The 16,985-nt window shown below is 38.6% G+C and overlaps 1 protein-coding gene across 12 annotated transcripts in view; it reads right to left on the bottom strand.

The window, feature by feature from the left end:
- Positions 1–16,985, bottom strand: part of LOC102090092 (epigen) — a 79,196-nt gene that overhangs the window by 44,697 nt on the left and 17,514 nt on the right. For 11 of the 12 annotated variants that reach the window (XR_002415401.2, XR_010472336.1, XR_010472334.1 and 8 more), the window contains exons 6-7: positions 11,833–11,925; positions 6,144–6,269 (exon numbers count right to left, since the gene is read on the bottom strand). Coding sequence is in view for 7 of the 12 variants with exons in the window: in XM_021289836.2 (XP_021145511.1) it covers positions 6,144–6,269; positions 11,833–11,925 (219 nt within the window). In the remaining 5 variants the exon portion in view is untranslated. The remainder of the gene's footprint in view (positions 1–6,143; positions 6,270–11,832; positions 11,926–16,985) is intronic. The other variant, XM_021289885.2, reaches the window with a different exon arrangement.

Here is a 16,985-nt window from a genome sequence, read left to right as displayed (position 1 = left end):
TAGAAACTGTACACAGCAGTAAACACACAGTACACTGTTTTCACAAGTTTATGGGTAGAGGAATTCCCCAGCCTCTATCATTATGAAAATCCGCGTGGGTCAGTGGGGCAAGAGGACATATTAAGCTAGTAGAGAACCAGCTGGATAGCTTATTCACAAAAGCTGATCCAGATTTTAAAACATACAAGTGTCTAAGTTGGGGAAGCTACTATCTGATAAGTTTCCACCTATCAGAGTAAATATAGATATGGTGAATGCAATTTTTGAAGATGAATGCCAGTAACCAGAGGGGGAAAAAATAACCTGGCTCTCAAAAATATAAACAGATTTTCCTTTCCTTGTGAAGTGTAGTAGGCAAAAGCACAATTCCAAGATGGCACTTCAGTGCGACTGATCTCTTATTGGTAAATTAGGTGCCACACTGTTGGTTTCTTCAGGAGATCTGCTTCTCAGCAACATTAAACCTTTGCCCCTAGCTTTAACTCTGCTTTCCCAAGATGTGTGCCCTTCTCCCAGGAATTCCTCTGCCAATCTGAATAATGTTGCTATACAAATTAGGTGCCTATGGGGGAGGAGATGCTATTTTGCAGCATATGTAGAACCTTAAAAATCTTCCTTTGATTCTTCAAAAGAAATGAAATGTAGATTGTTTCCTTGTAAAACAGGATCCACTGCTTCGGATACAGACCTTCATTCCTAGGTTCCTCCAAAGCTAAGGACATCATACACCTAATAGGGTTAATCACACAAACCAAGGGCAAGTCTCAACCTGAAGGCATTTCTGGGTCTTGTGCATCTGCATTAAGCGATGCAGAAAATTTCCTGCCTAAGCACTATTTCCACACAGCTTTATTAGGCCCTGCAAAGCTGCTCTGGATCACTACATCCCCGCACCACCGCGTAAGTGTGAATCACGTGCTCAGCAATCACAGTGAATATCACATGTCCTCCTCTACACATACTGGGTTTTTTCCTCACTATGAACTGTGGAATACTGACAAGCAAACATCTACTCCATTTCTCACAGTTCCTTCTCTTTGACATTGTCTCTGTTTCTCTTACTGCAACTATTTTTACAGCAATATAAAGGAAAACCAAGGAATTATTGCCCAGTACTGTAATTCTCACAACGTACACATCTTTCCCTTCCAGTACCTATGAAAGCCAAGCAACAGGGACATCCCAGGCAGAGAATTCCATCATAAAACTACGCACAACAGTTTCTTTGTATTCAGTTACTTAGTACAGACAGGTGGATAGGGTATCACTGTAGCTGTGGGATAATAAGCAGAAGCAGCAGAAATTCAAGATACCAAAGATAACTTACTTAGAGCCCTCCACAACACACTCTTCTACAGAGAAGTACTAGACTTGGAAATCCAGCAGCTTTCTGCCACCAGTTAGCACCAGTCAGACTGGCCTTCTGACAGTCCCAAACTAATGCCAACATTCTGGTGTATTTCTTGCACTAATGGAGCATAACAACAGGCAATGCTCCCCCTGATTTTTGCAGGGTAGCAATATGGTGACAACATTACACAGACTTCTATAGATTGCAAAATGAATGCCAGGTCTTCAAAATCAACTTAGAAATTAACTAACAAAGCTACAGCAAAAGCAGCTGGAAAATGCATGTTCTATTTTCATGATTGCTGTTTGGATAAGCTGTCCAGAGAGAGACTTCGGAAAGGATTCAATAAACTGAAAAGAAGCCTACAGCCTGGAAGGTAACACAATGAACACAAAGCAGCAGCAAGCAACCACTGGAAGTGATGGCTTTCATGAAGCCTGGGTTAAACATTTCTGTATCCTGTAGAATGTTGCTAAGGTACAACTGTAGGACCACCATTTCCATTAAGAAACTGAATTAAAAGATTACTGAGGTAAACCTTTCAAACTACATGAACAAATTTCAAGAAACCTGTCAACTTGTTTGATTACTTTGTAGTCATTAGTCCTGTATCTGATGTGGAAAGGATACATTTACCTGCTTTTCATTAAATCAATTATTTTGGGTACACTTGGTCTACCCAGAAGTGATATATGAATCTCCATTCTCCACCTCTATGGTATTCAACATACCATTTCCCTGATTTTCCTGCCTTCAACTCCATCCAACTGTTCCTCATTCAAAGGAAAATCATAATATACACCCATCATCCCTCCCTGTATCAATCATTTGGTGAGGAACTCTCTTCTGCTGTTCAGTATTGGGAAACTCTCCCTGGCTCCTGGTGGCACCCACGTTCCAGAATCTCTTTTGCATTGTCTAGGCTGCACAGAACACAGATGAGTCATGAAAATTCCCATTTATAAACCCCTTCACTGATATTGAAACTGTATCACCTACAAATAATTTATTTTCTATATATGCACCCAATGAACACTCAAAAAACAGCATTACCACCTGCTTGTCAAAGATATGGGAAGATTCATATAAAAATACAGGGAGCATTTTAAGCAAATCCTACTCCAGTTCTGTACACTTCGGTTTCATGGGCCCTTCCAATTCATTTTCAATTCGTACTAGTAACTTTCAGCATTTTTGTCCTAAATGAGGAACATCTGCAAATCCCATAAACAGCATGACATAAATCTTCAGCACTAACATCCCCTTCTCATGAGCTACCAAAATTGCAGTAGCAATTCAAGTACAGAAGCTCCTTCCTCATTTTATTATTAAACTCCATGACAAATGGACCCAGGAGCCTTTGAAAAAGCCAATCCCAGTAAGCTACTAGAAGGAATACCCATGGGTGACATTAGCCCACTTTGCCAGCACACTGATGAAAACTTTTGAGTTGGATTTTGGTTTGCAGCTCAGCAAGGATCTCTGAATGCTGTGCTCCTGGAAACTGCCACTGCTGTGTGCCAGGTAGCAAGGCAGGAGCAGCATAGAGACAAGCACCTTGTAACAAGGAGCTCTGTAACAAAGGTTAGCTCCTACATTGGCATGTTACTACCCTGCTCTACCAGTCACTCCTGGAAATGGTGCTCCACCCAAAAAAGCCGCTTGAGCTAAATGCTCTATGTAAGTTATTGCTTTATTTCATGTTCCTGGTTCTTGTAGCCCTCCTCCCCGCTTAGAATATTTGCTGTGGCAACAAAACCCATATAAAACAGGGCCAAGTACACCCACACATGTATTACCCTCTTCGCAGAAACATGTCTCCCTTTCTGCGACTGAAATTCACTGCCCAAAACTAACTAATAACACTGGCAATAACCTAAGGATGCCACTGTTTCTCCTGCTTCCTGCCACTTCACTCTCCCTCTTGTGGCTCCCAGAAGTTACAAAACACTTCCTCCCCAGACCACTTATTTTGTCAAATTCTTAACATAAATAGGGACACACTGAATGTATTGTGCTGGTTATATATGGAGCGATGCACAGGCAGTCTAAGATACCCTAGCAATATCAGGTCTAGGTACTGCAGTGCTTTGCAGCTAACCTCCGCATGCACAGTTTTTTCCTGTCTTGTTCTCTTAGCTACCTGGGAACTGCACACGAAACTATTCTGAACAACAATTTTCTTTTTTTTTTTTAATGGAGTGTCAAAACAAAGAGAGCATATGGAGGTAGGGGAAGTCACAAATATTGTTTGAAGGCATTCCACAACGCAGCCTGGGATTTTTGGTCAAAATAAACAGTTAAGCCTAACAACCACAACAGTACCTCGATGCCATCACTACCAGGCCAACCATTATAGCAGCTGTAATACTGATACACATGGGTCTGATACTGTTGAATTTTTTCTAAGTAAACTAAACAATCTTGTTGCTCCTCCTCATCTAGAGGAGTTTAAAGGAGAGCCAAAGTGTGTTCAGTGGCTTGAGAACATGTATTCATGTACACCACAATATAGCAATGGTCAGCAAGAAGCACAGTCATAGGCAAAGTCTCTGGCTGCAGGTGACTGCATACAACTCTGTTGCTCACAGCAGAAGTGGACATGACTCAAATGCACATTTTAGAACAGATTTCAAAACTTTATAACTAATTTTGAGCAGCTATCGAATTCCTCTTGGCCTGTGATAGGATTTTTCATCTCCAGACATTTCTTACATGGAATTTAATAATGAACAACATAAAAAAGTTGCAATTATACCCTTTTGCTGTTAAAGAGAGAAAATTAAACTTCGGTGTCTAACGTATCTCCTAGAGATTAGAGGATGGCATCCAAATATTGCTAGGATATGACAACTCAAAACAGTTTCAACTATCTATTAAACTTTATATCCACTATCCAAGTTGTTCAGTCAGATGACCTGGTCCAGGCAGCCATTTCCACCTATTTCAAGTAAAACAAATTTAACTTCCAATTGCCCAGTTAAATCTCTGCTCTCCCCACCACATTTCTCTACTTAAGGAAGGGGATGAAAAGACAAGAGATACTGGTGGGCTACACGATGTTAAATAGATGCTGTATGTCACACCAGCTACTTATGTATCTGGCCTTAACATGCAAAAGACATTTTTGCTCAGGCTTAAATATAAATTAGGTCAAGGAATCAGAGAAAAAGGATGAAATGATTCGCTACATGAATACACTAGCTTACTCCATTTCCTAACTGCCAAATCAAATACTTGGCAAGGGTGTTTTACTTTTTAGTATTCAAAGTTGTATACACCAGGATGTTTTCTATTCTTGTTAGAGATTTAGCGAAACTTTCACCGATACCAATGAACCAACAACAATTTCCCTTTGGCAACGCACAATGAAATGCTACTTGCAACTGTAGTGGCATCATCCAAGTTGAAGTTCCTCCCTCTTTTTTGGATCTTCCCTCCCCCCAGGTAAAATCCCAAGCACAACCCACAGCAGACATGACAAGACACATACAATGCATTGCTGAAACTCTGAATCACAGCCTTCCCAGTGAATCTGCACCTATATTACATTCAAAAGATTGCACACTTGAACAAAAACTATACAATTTAATGTTTCTGAAAGTTACAGCTTATTTCCCCAAACCTGCTAAAGCAAACAAAAAAATCCTGAAAACAAATACTTCAGTTCTGAAAACAGAAGATATAACCCCCTATTTGTGATAACATAAGCAGGATAACAGAACAAAAATGTTCAGGTTGTAACTCTAAGAGTATTTTTCTGCTGGAACTCCATTGTACACATACAGTTATATGTTTCCAAATGCATGCTGAGACAATCACTTAGCTGCACTCATGCAGGTAATTTCATTGACTTTGACAGGTATCATCTATGAGTAAAAGAAGCAGAAACTAAGGGACTGACGTAATTAGAAATAGATACAAACAGCTAGAAATATTCTGAATATAATTAAGCTTTGAGACACTATGCCAGCCAAGATATTAATAACCGTGAAAAAAAAAAAGTGTGTGATTTTCATACTTATCAAAATAAGGAAACATTGAGAACCATTAATAACGTGGGTAAATGCTGTCTAAGCTTCCCACAATTAACTCCACCAATAAGCTTTAATTTCTCACTGCAACAATCCTGCTATTCCAGTCTGGAACTCCCCCAGAGCAGAAATCAAGTTACATTGTGAACTTGCTCTGCAACACATTAAACATAAAAAGATCAATATGTAACATTAATTTTTATCTCAGTTAGGCTTGCCTGGACCAAGATTTTCAGGAGTTTAAGATGAACTCAGACTAAACCTTAGCATAAAGAATACTTCAGAAGCACAAGTTAATATTTGCACCTACAAATTTAGAGTGAGAGCATAAAAGGAGGCTTAGAAGCTGCAGTATAACATTGCTTATGAACAGTGGGAGACCCTATTCTTGTGAAAAAGCAGAAACTGTTTTTATTGCTTACTCCTGAAACACTTCACAGACTCACAAAGATTAAAGAAACCTGGATACAACCATCTTTTGACACCATGCTGCCATAATAGCTCATCTGCATCTCTTAAAGGTCACTGGTATGTGTAACTAGGAGTAACACCTCCTCTCTTGAATAACATACCATTTTTTTAAGAGCAGATAGGCAAACATATTGTTTGCTTTGTTATTTAAGGAAACAAATTTAAAATAATTCCTGCAAGTGTCATCTCATTTCAGACACTGACTATCCCATGTGTTTATCATAAATGAATCCCACAAACTTCAAGATAATTATCCAACAGGTTCATATAAAGAACATTTCACTAACCTTCAAAGTCCACATCCCCAACTAATTCGGTTTTTCCTGAAAGAGTATTATGGATATAGTTGATGCCTACATCAATAACAGCTGCACCTTCTTTAACCATATCACCTGTAATCAGCTTTGGGATACCTGAAATCATAAAGAGACACTTAATTAACATGGCCAGGTAGTTTTGGGTCATCAGTTTCAAATTATGTGAAGGCGTACGCATGCATATGGGAAAGAAGATAATTATTCCACTTCAATTTTTCTTGATATATCACACACAGGAAGTTATACATCTGTTTGATACAGTTCACAATTATAAGAAGAAGAAAAAAAAAGCTGGTATTTGTTTATTTTGGCTAAATATTTTCAGCTAAACCTGCAGTCACAAACATAGTCAACATGATGCCAAGGAAGAAAGGACTTGCTGTTTTGTGGCAATAAGTCATTTCCATAGCATTTCCAAAGGAAACCTGAACTACAAAGATGCTCTGCAAGCCTCAAGAGGTGGTTAGCCTTATCCCAGATCATCTGATCCAGAAGATCTGTCAACTGCTGAAGCAAGCTGTGTATGTTATTTCTGCAGCATTTTCTTTAGTCTTTGCTTTTTTAATATCTGTATTGTATTCGTGCTACTCTTGGCTTATCTGATTTCTCATATACTTATTAGATCCATGACATTTTGAGCAGTTAAACAATGAACATGAACTATATGAAATACCACTGCTACAAAAAATAAAATGGCTAACTTGAGAGAATCCGATCTATCCCATAATCTTACTTTTGATTCCTGTGATTTATAAATAACGGATAGACAACAAGAAAAAAAAAAGCCAGCTTAGATTTGCACATAATAAACAGCACCAGTACAAACTGCAGGAGAGAAGTAACTACCTTTCAGGTAAAGCTTTTTCTACTTGATCTCATAATCAAGAAAAATGTACTGTTTGGAAAACCAGTTGGGTAGTTGTACCTGGGTAGGAGGGTCCAGTGGTATATTACGAAAATGAAAGCATGTATGGAAGGAATTCCAAAACAGCCAAGTGTTTGTTTATAACACCACTAGCACAATAGTAGAGAGCACTTGTTATTCAGTAGTAGCACAAGGTGCAGATAAAGCTGAAAGAACTTTAAACAGATTAGCTCAGATTTCAAATGTCACTTGCAAAAAGGAGCAAAACATCAAAAATCATTTGACATTCAACTGGGAGGAAGGCAAGACACTGCATTTACATATGAATAATTACCCCTCACAAAGGCAAGATATGAAACAAACAGGCAATAATTATTCTGAAAAATACTTTGAGATCAGATCAACTGAACACAAACAGCCACAGTCAGGCTACTGCTAGACACACGTAGAAGGCCTGATCTCTTCAACATATGACATCAGCTGGGATACCCTACTCTTGCTGTGGGTGCCAGACCTAACTTATGTTTTTGTTCACAACTCTATAAAACACCAGGAACAATTAGGACCATGAGGAAATTTTGCAAACAATTAACCTTGTTGATCTCATTACAGCCTTCAAGGACACAAACAACTTTTGGCACAAGAAGAGGAACTATGTTTTTTTGCCATGTCTATTATCAATGTGACACAAAATAAGACTCGCGTTTGTGTCCTTGCTGCACTGTCCAGAACTTTTTAACCACAAGAAGAGAAAAACATTGGTGCAAGTAGCCTAAGTAGTATAAAGTGGTCTCCATCGCTAGAGATTTGAGAAAGCAGATTGAACTAGTACATATTTGTGCACTAGTATGGACTAGATGGGTTTTCAAAAGATTATTCTTGCCCTGCTATTCTACTATTTCCATTTAGACACAGCAAAAGAGAACTGAGAAAATCTCCTAGATTCATATTTCAGTGATATACAGAAAACACTGCTGACTCTTGTACTCCTTAGATTATGAAAAAGCTGAGGCTTTTTAATGTTAGTTTCTACTACTAGTACAGGAAGAAAAAGCAAACAAACAAAACACAAAGACAAAACAAACCACCACAAGATGTACAACAGTATTGGTTTTGGTTGAATAAACACACTCTGCAAATAAGCAAGTGAAACTTTTACTGGTAACTCAAGTGTGTGACACCAACCTTTCACAGGGGATCTGCTACAAAACTCCATGTCCTATTTATATCAAAAGAGGAGACCTCCCTGCTTAACAAAAGAGGGCCCAGCCTCAGCACTACACACATTCATCATCTCCCAGTGGGTTACATCTGTATAGCATTCTGGAGTACTATTTTTTGCTATTAGGAAACATCAGCTAAAACAGAGAGCTGCAGCAAGCTGCCTCAGCTCTTTCATACACACTGTATTTCTTGATCATATTTAAATATAAGAATTCTGGTATTCATCACCAAGATGTTCAGTCAGGACCCAGAGAGCCTAAAAGGTCACTACAAGTTCCAGATTAAGAGGTGAGTCAATGGCTGTACATTTCCAGTCAGCACAGTTGAGATATCTATATCCATAGCAAGAGACACCAAAACAGTTATTTAGGTATTAAAAGAACTTAAGTACAAAAATTACAACTCCATTACAAATAAAATCTGACCCGAGTCCTACTGAAGGGGATTGCAAAACACCATTTTCTAAGGCAGTAGTCCTGAACAGTAAATGTTTTCCAATTTGTAAAGATCACTAGCACATGGGATTTCAAACTCCAGGTGGTACCACACATTTACTTTGAGGAGCTTTTGCTTCATTTGAAGTGCTGGATCACAGCCAGTCATTTAAATACAAGCAATACAAGAACCTTCTTTGCTCTCTGTTTTTCAATCCCCTATAAGACATAAACTTGAAACTCTGCTTCTAATGTTGAGCAACCCTCAAATTCTCTCTTATGCCATTTGATAACACCTGGCTGCGACTACTACATCACACTCTTATGCAATCAATTTCAAGCTGGCTGGTAATTGGATAATGCCTCTGTCTTATGGGAGTAAATGATCTGTGTGTGATAGGGATGGAACCATATTAATGGAAGCTGCACAGTTACACTCTTCGTAAAATGGTTTGATAGTAGGCCAAATAGCTAATAGCAACAAATAAGCCAACCCTCAAACCAAGTAGGCAGATCTATTTACTTAAGCCTACTTTATATACCAAGTAGGAAGAGATAAGCATTAGAGCAGCTATTCCTAAAATGCACTGACTGAAGAATATGGGTGAGAATCTTTCATTGGTAATTTTTGTAGAAAACAGTGAATCACAATTTAAAGAAGAAAAAAAGCCCTACCTAGTTTCAACTTAGCTACAAGGCCTGTAAATTAGCTAACTCTTGAGAAAGCTAACCAACCACTATCTGAATAGAACTCTGACAAATCAGCAATTTCTATACAACGTGACCACAGATTGTGTGCCAAAGGACAGTCCAAGTAATCCCAGAACAATTTAATCTGGCATTTGCCACCCCATTCCTTCTCTTCAAGTCTAGGAGGACAATGAGCCTTCTCTCTCAAGGCAGACTGGAAAGACAAGAAAGCAACAGCAGGCTGACTACTCAAAGACTGCCTGCTGCCTCCATTACCACCCTGGAAGTATCCTAGTGGCTATGCAAGCACCACAGGTAAAGCTGCACTTAGTCTTCTACTACAGGTCTGGGCTGATGACAACGAGAACAGACTCCGTGGGACGTCTGTATAGACATGGATAGCAGACAAGGATAGGAAAGGCTACAGTGAGATGAGAAGTGCCAAATGTGCTTAGGAGGAAACATTATGCTTTAGCTAAAAATCCAAAAGCTGCATGGCATTGAAAGAGTTTAGGAAATTCCACCTGGAAGCAGAGAGACAAATTTTAGGTAGGCTGGACGAGAGCAGCATTGTTAAAACTTATGATGCAAGGAGTTGGGGGGGAACAAGAGGGAAGGAATAAACTACATGGCTAGTTAAAAACACAGTAAGCAGGAAAACTAGGGTCCCAAGGCTCGGGGTGAAGGACAGACAACAAATGAAGATGAGTTTTCTCAAACTCAAAACAGAAGCACATTATTTGAAGGGTTACGAAAGCCATGAATGCAAGACTTCTAAGAGATGGAGTACTACATCAGAATGAATAAACTCATTGCAACAGGCCACCAAACCTGGAGAAAGAATGCAAATGGCTCTTCTAAAAGCATTATATGGGAAGAGGAAAACAAGAACAGAAATCTTGCTCCGATATGCAGACAAAAAACCATCTTCCATTTGCACATCTCACACAGTGGCCTATAGCAGCAGCTGTTTCTACCAGGCAGGGTAGAAGTTATTTTCTTTGCAACACTTGCTGAACAGGTCAAGGGGAACTTGGAGGGATTCCACCTTTTTTTGAAGTGCAATCTTTCCCAGAGCATCCAAAGGCAGGGCTGCATACTGTTTGCACAATCTAGCCCTAGGTTTTTTCATCATTCCAAGTGTATCTTGCATTATGTAATGAGTGTTGTATCATGCTCCTGTTACAAATGACATGAGGAAAATAATGTAAAGAACTTACACAGCTGGGATGCTACTAAACTGTTTAACTACAAACATAAATGACAACAAACTACGTTTAGCACAAAAATCAGAAGCAATGTTTAAATCTGAAGCAGTGAATTTGGATAAAAAGTTTCAAGTTTATTTCCAATGAACACACACATTTTTACTTTTCATTCACAGTGTGTGAATTCTGGTCAGGCCCACAGTTTAGCAATCACATATGGAAGAACTAAGCTGTTTCTTGTTCCTGACCTGGCATGAGAAAGAGATAGCACAGTTAAGCCCTGAAGCCAAGGACATGTCACTTCAACAGAAAATTATGAGCTTTAGACAGGCACCCATCTGTCTTCAGACACAAAATCAGCAAGCAAGACTTGGGTCTTGAGGATTATGATGAGAGAGGAAGGGAGGAAAAAAGAGGAAAGAGGAAAGACACAATCCATTTTTAGTCCTCCAAAATGATACAAGAGAAGGAAGGTATCCTGAGCTGCAAAGGGATGCAGAATTTTACCATGGTGGATTATTTTGTTTATTAACTAATATTTCTATTTATAATACCTGTAAAGAAAAAAACAGAGGTTGCTCAGAGCTCTGCTTGTTTCTTTGTCCAAGACTAGTCAAACTGCAAATATTTCACTCTACATAGTTTTAAGAATATAGACGCTGATCTTTCAGATCCCTTCATCTGGGCAATTATCATTCTCTCTTCTGTATTATATGATAATCATAAAAGAAAAAATATCAGATATTAATAACATATGTTACCAAAACTACCAGTTAATTTGGCAAGGTTGCTATTAATTCTAACAGCAAGGGAATTATACCATTGTTTTAAGAACGCAGCCTCCAGCTAATTTACAGAAACCCTCCTGTAAAAATGTAAATGAGTCATGATTTTTGCACTGCACAAATAATGTTTTAATTTACATAATTATACATGTATAAACTATGCACTGACTGGTTTCCAATCTTGAGTTCACTCTGAAGTCTCCCTAAGGGAAAGGTGTCACATGTGATGAGAAACAGTTTGCGTCTGCAAATGTGAAGAGCAAGAACAAAGAGCCAAATCACTTGCCCCTCTTACAACAAGAAATCCTACTTACTGCAACAACCTCTGCAAGCATAAGCAGCAATTATTTGGTGAAACGTGAAACAGTCAGCAGTGCCACCAACACAGATGGCAAAGTTCATTTTTTAGGTTTTTAATTTTGTGATTGAAATATGAACAACAACTAGCATTACCTGCAGCTACTATTACAATGTCAGCAAGCTGTGTATGGATCTTGAGCTGCTCTTTTGGCGTGTATCTGTGAGTAATGGTCACCGTAGCATCACCTGAAACAGAAGGGATGATCACTTAATTATCACATAAAAAAACGCATGTATAGCATTAACTTTCAGGTACAAATGAATGACTCCTGTACATTAACAATAGTACAGATGATACCAGATTTCTCCTGGAATACATCATTTATTTCAGCACAGGCAGAATGCTCATAACACTTGCTTTTCACACACATGACGAGACATTTAATCTTAAAAATTCTCACAGAATTGATTCATACACTGTAGACTAACTTACTCCTTCATCAGGTTCATTACACTTAGCAGAATTACACAGAGGAAGCCCAGCATGGAATGTGGTGTCTACCTTATTAAGCATGATTTATATAGTGTACCATAAAACATAAAACTCAGTTATTTGTCACAAACTAAAGCTTGTAGTGAAAGATCACTATGTTCAGACCTCTGTCTTCAACCACATTTGTCATTCATCTGTCCTGAAGCTCCTTAGATGCTTCCTTTGACATTCTGTTGTATAGACAGGAAGGCAGATCACCATATTCCCTGTACCCGTCACCTGAATTCAGAACAGCATTTCCCTCGAGTGAAAGTTTAGTCTTCGGCATCTGCTTTTGACAGATCAAGTGCTTAAGGAATAAATGGTAATTCAAGTTCAGTGAAGTAGCGCTATTTCTTACTGATACTCCTCCTCTCAAGGATTAACATGGCTGATAACTTGTCCAGCAAAAACAGATGACAACAGAGGCTCTTCATTTTGTAGGGCCTGGTTGCACAGGGAATGAATCTAGCAGCTGTGACAATAAGGACACCCCTGGGCCAAGGGTCTTTGCTTAGAAAACCAGTTGACCAATAATTGCATGGGTCACACAGCAAAATCCCTCTCGAGTGGAACACAAACAGATTTCATCAAGGAGATGCATTCTTGGAACATACATGAGGAACAGCAGCATCAGTATTTACAAAATTCCAACTGGATGGATCTGAGAAGATTTATCATCATAACCACTTAAGGAATTAATACATCCAATGCATATATTTTTCCACATGCTCAAAGCATTCCAACTCATCATTTTATGTAGTTCAAACACAACAACAGGAATGGAAAAAACTGGACAAAAAGGAGTTCAGATTTTTAGAGGTGTCCTACCATCTCTTGTATCTCCTGATACAACAAAAACTGCTGAACCCTTACTTTACAGCAGAGTAGCAAGCGTTTGAAGATATCACAAACAGAAGCCCACATCCTTTTGGGCAAACTCAAAAGATCTGGGACCTGCTCCCGCACGTATCCGTGTTGCTTGGCAAGAAACTATAAATAAATTCTCCTTGGAACACATGAAAAACCTTGTGCTGTTTGGTGGAGATACTGAGGAGGGACCACTACACAAAAAATGAATTGTCACAGGAATACAGACTGAAGTTTCATGCTGTATCCAAGAGCAATCATGGTGATCCCTCAAGGACTGCCCAAGAAAAGAACAAAGACAACAGTTATCAAAGGAGGCTCCTCCTAACACTCTCCCTTGTCAACTATTTGTACTGCACAGTGTTCAGATGTTACATCCCCTCACCTCCACACTCCATTTATCATAGAGTCCTAAGCCACATCATTAAGCATTAAACTAGAAGTAATTACCATCTCTGATGTTACTATGGCATTGCTTCCTCTGGAATGTGTCTGACTGATCTAATCTGTGCCTCTCACTTCATTAACTCTCTTGCTCGAGCATCTCATCTTCAATCCATCTGTGCTCTGACTGCTCTGCTCTTTCCCCTCATGGACCTGCTGCAATAGGACAAGGGTTAATGGTTTTAAACTAAAAGAGGGGAGATTCAGGCTAGAAATGAGGAAGAAATTTTTTACAATGAGGGTAATAAAACACTGGGCCAGGTTTCCAAGAAAAGTGGTAGATGCCCCATCCCTGGAAACATTCAAGGCCAGATTGGACGGGGCTCTGAGCAACCTGATCTGGTTGAAGATGTCCCTACTCATTACAGGGGGGTTGGACTAGATAAGCTTTGAAGGTCCCTTCCAACCCAAACTATTCTATGATCTTTGATCTCTCTTCTCCTTCAATCACCACCTCTCCTCCTTCAGTCTGCACAATGCATAACACCTCCTCAAAGAGATGCGGATGAAGACATTCTCAGAAAATGCGAACAGAAGTACAGATATGCATCAGCAATTCCATGACATAAGGCAAAGTGCCAGAAGTGAGAAGTCTCTCACCAACTTTCTATAAGTTCCCATGAATTTAAGTGCACCAAGAGCTTAGACAGCTGTAACTGTTCCTGTGACAGCAACATCCCAGCCAGTACATAAAGCTTGCATGTTGATATTCCTTCAGCTTTCTTCCTTTACTATCTCTGGGATCAAGAAATAACAACTCACACAAACAAAACAATTGGAACAGGACCCAAGAATTATTAATCGATACTCCTTATTTTATTCATCTAAAGCAACATCTCTCCAGCTGTTCATTTGTTTGCACATAGGCCACATACACTCTCTTCTGAGTGAGCAGCATAAAGGTTCTACAGATGGTCAGAGTTTTCCCCTCTTTGGAAGCCTCATTCTACAAACATATTAAGAACTCTTCTGGTACCTGTTTTAAGCAAATGAAGGATATCTACCCAAAACACAATCATTGCTTCCAAAAATATATACACGACATTCTTTTGACCTCTTATTCTGAGAGGAAACCCAATGGATTAAATCCCAAGTTACAAATATTCACACTGCCTTAGAAATAAAATCAGTGTTATTTTCCCATCAAGATTTTAGTGCAAAACGTGTCTGTCATCAGTACCTGAAAACAAGGAATTCCTCTCACTACAAAAAAAAAAAAAAAAGCAAAACAAAAGTCCCTGCCTTCAGAATAGCAGTCCAGAAGCTTACAGACACCCCAGAAAGAGTAAGTTTTCCATTTATTTGCAATAATGCCAAAACAGAAAATAAACAACTATTTTTACACTGCTACTTCTGCTGAATGAAGGCAGAGGAAGATATCTAGCAATTAAGAGTCTGCATGACACTGATGAGTCAATTCACTACCTTATAAAACAGAGATAGTCTCTTGACCTGTTTTGTAAGGGCCTTCCTATCTGATCAGATATTGCCACCTACAGGACATTACAGTTTCTACATATAAAATACCAGATTAATAAAGAGTCCAGCTTTTCGGTTTTGTTTATCAAGTGTAAAAAATCAACAACTAAAACCTACCAAACAGAGTGGAGGGGAAAAAAAAAAAAAAAAAAAAAAAAAAAGGATTACACAGATCTTGCATCACTTCTCAAGAAAAATAATTTAATTAAAACAGTCTAATTGCTGATAAAAACCTATCCTGACCAATAACCTGAGAAAGCTCTTTTTCAGCACTTAACTGTAGGTCTTGTCTGGTCCTCACCCCCCGGGATTAAAATAAAAAATAAAAAAAACTTTCCACTTCATTTGCATTAACAGGTTTAAACTGTTCTAAACATTCACTTAACAAGAAAGCCTGCCTTCATTTGGTAAAAAGTAAAATTAGCAATACTGACACAATTTTCAACTTCAAAATACACTTCATCTAGAAACTTCACACACTTGCTAAAGCTACCTCATCTTGTACCCTGACAGATGACTCTGATCATAATGCACAAATTTTGCCCTGCCGTTAGCTGCTAAGAATACGGGTGGAAAGGATAATTTTGATTAAGCTATTATTTTTATTATGTTCACAGTTCCAATCTCTCCTTTAGTTCCAACTCCTTGGTCTTATTATACATGAGATTTATGCATTCCCTTTCACTGTATCTCTCAGCTTATCTCAACTGCCCTCAGTTTCTTCTCCATCATGATACATCCAGAAATTTTCGTAACCTTTGGGGTAAAGCCAAATCTACTGTCACGCCTGCCTTCCCTTCCACGTGCTGTACATGCTGGCCTCTTGCTGCTCAGAGCAGAAGCAGAAGAGAAAGCTAACTATAGAAGACCAACCAGATCTCCAAGGATAGCCCAATCTGTGAGTCAGAAAGGAAAACTAAATCAGACTACCCCAACTATGAAAGGATTTATCACCATGTACATGACAAATACATACTTAATGCTCATTTATTTTGAAAGAAGTACATAAGTTCCTTTCTTTTGTCACTGCCAGCTGCTTTGTACTGTACACTGCTACTTGGCAGCTTGGAAAAGACAACACTACTTTAAAAATAAATCAATTTCTTCAGAATAAGCCAAGATAATTTTAATGAGTAAACTCTTTTACATCTCAATTCCAGTGTTGTGAGCACAGGAGTATCCATATGTCTTTCTGTCCCCCTATAGAACACCTGACATACATAGCACCAATAACTATGCCAGTAAACAGAGCTGCCAGTCAAGTTATGTGCACTATGTCAGAAATCAGAACATAGGCAAATGACCATGAAGCAGAACAAAATTCATTCATAGGCTAACAAATTCACAGACTAGGACCTCAAAACAAGTAACACTACTACCAGTCAAACAAGAACTACAAACCTAGAATACAAGAGAACAAAACTGAGCCACAGATCCAACTAAAAAACTGAAAGCTCCAAACCAGCATTTAGTTACAGCTAGAAAATTTCCATGCATTTACTTTAGGTTTTGTAACAAGTTGCTGAGAGAATCACAGGTCATCAAGTTTTCTAATTTTTAACTGAGAAACATTCAAGTATTTTTCAACGTAACTGCATTGTATAAAGCTTATTTCAAACTCCATTGCTGGCTCACCAAACTGCACTGCCAGGAATATATAAATCCCAATATTCGCAGCAAATGGCAAAAATGCTACTAATTTTCATAGGAATGGGGATGAGACTAGAACTATGCATTGATGGTAATTACAATTCAAATACTGAGAGAATTTCTAAATAGCAAGTTTCCCACAGAGGCTAAATGGAAAAACCCACTCCATGATTAGTAAGCAGCTTTTAGTGTTTTATTGTATTAATAACTGATTTCACTGCACTATTAAATATGCCAGGGATTAAACAACCATGTTTACTTCATTTGCACATACCACTTTGGCAGTTTCTAACATCAAAATGAAGTTGCAAAAGGACAGTATTCTATTTAA

The sequence above is a fragment of the Columba livia genome, chromosome 4 (assembly GCF_036013475.1).
Source record: "Columba livia isolate bColLiv1 breed racing homer chromosome 4, bColLiv1.pat.W.v2, whole genome shotgun sequence".
Classification (NCBI taxonomy): Eukaryota; Metazoa; Chordata; class Aves; order Columbiformes; family Columbidae; genus Columba; species Columba livia.
The sequence above is the reverse complement of the archived record's forward strand: the minus strand, read 5'-3'. Positions and strand labels throughout refer to the sequence as shown.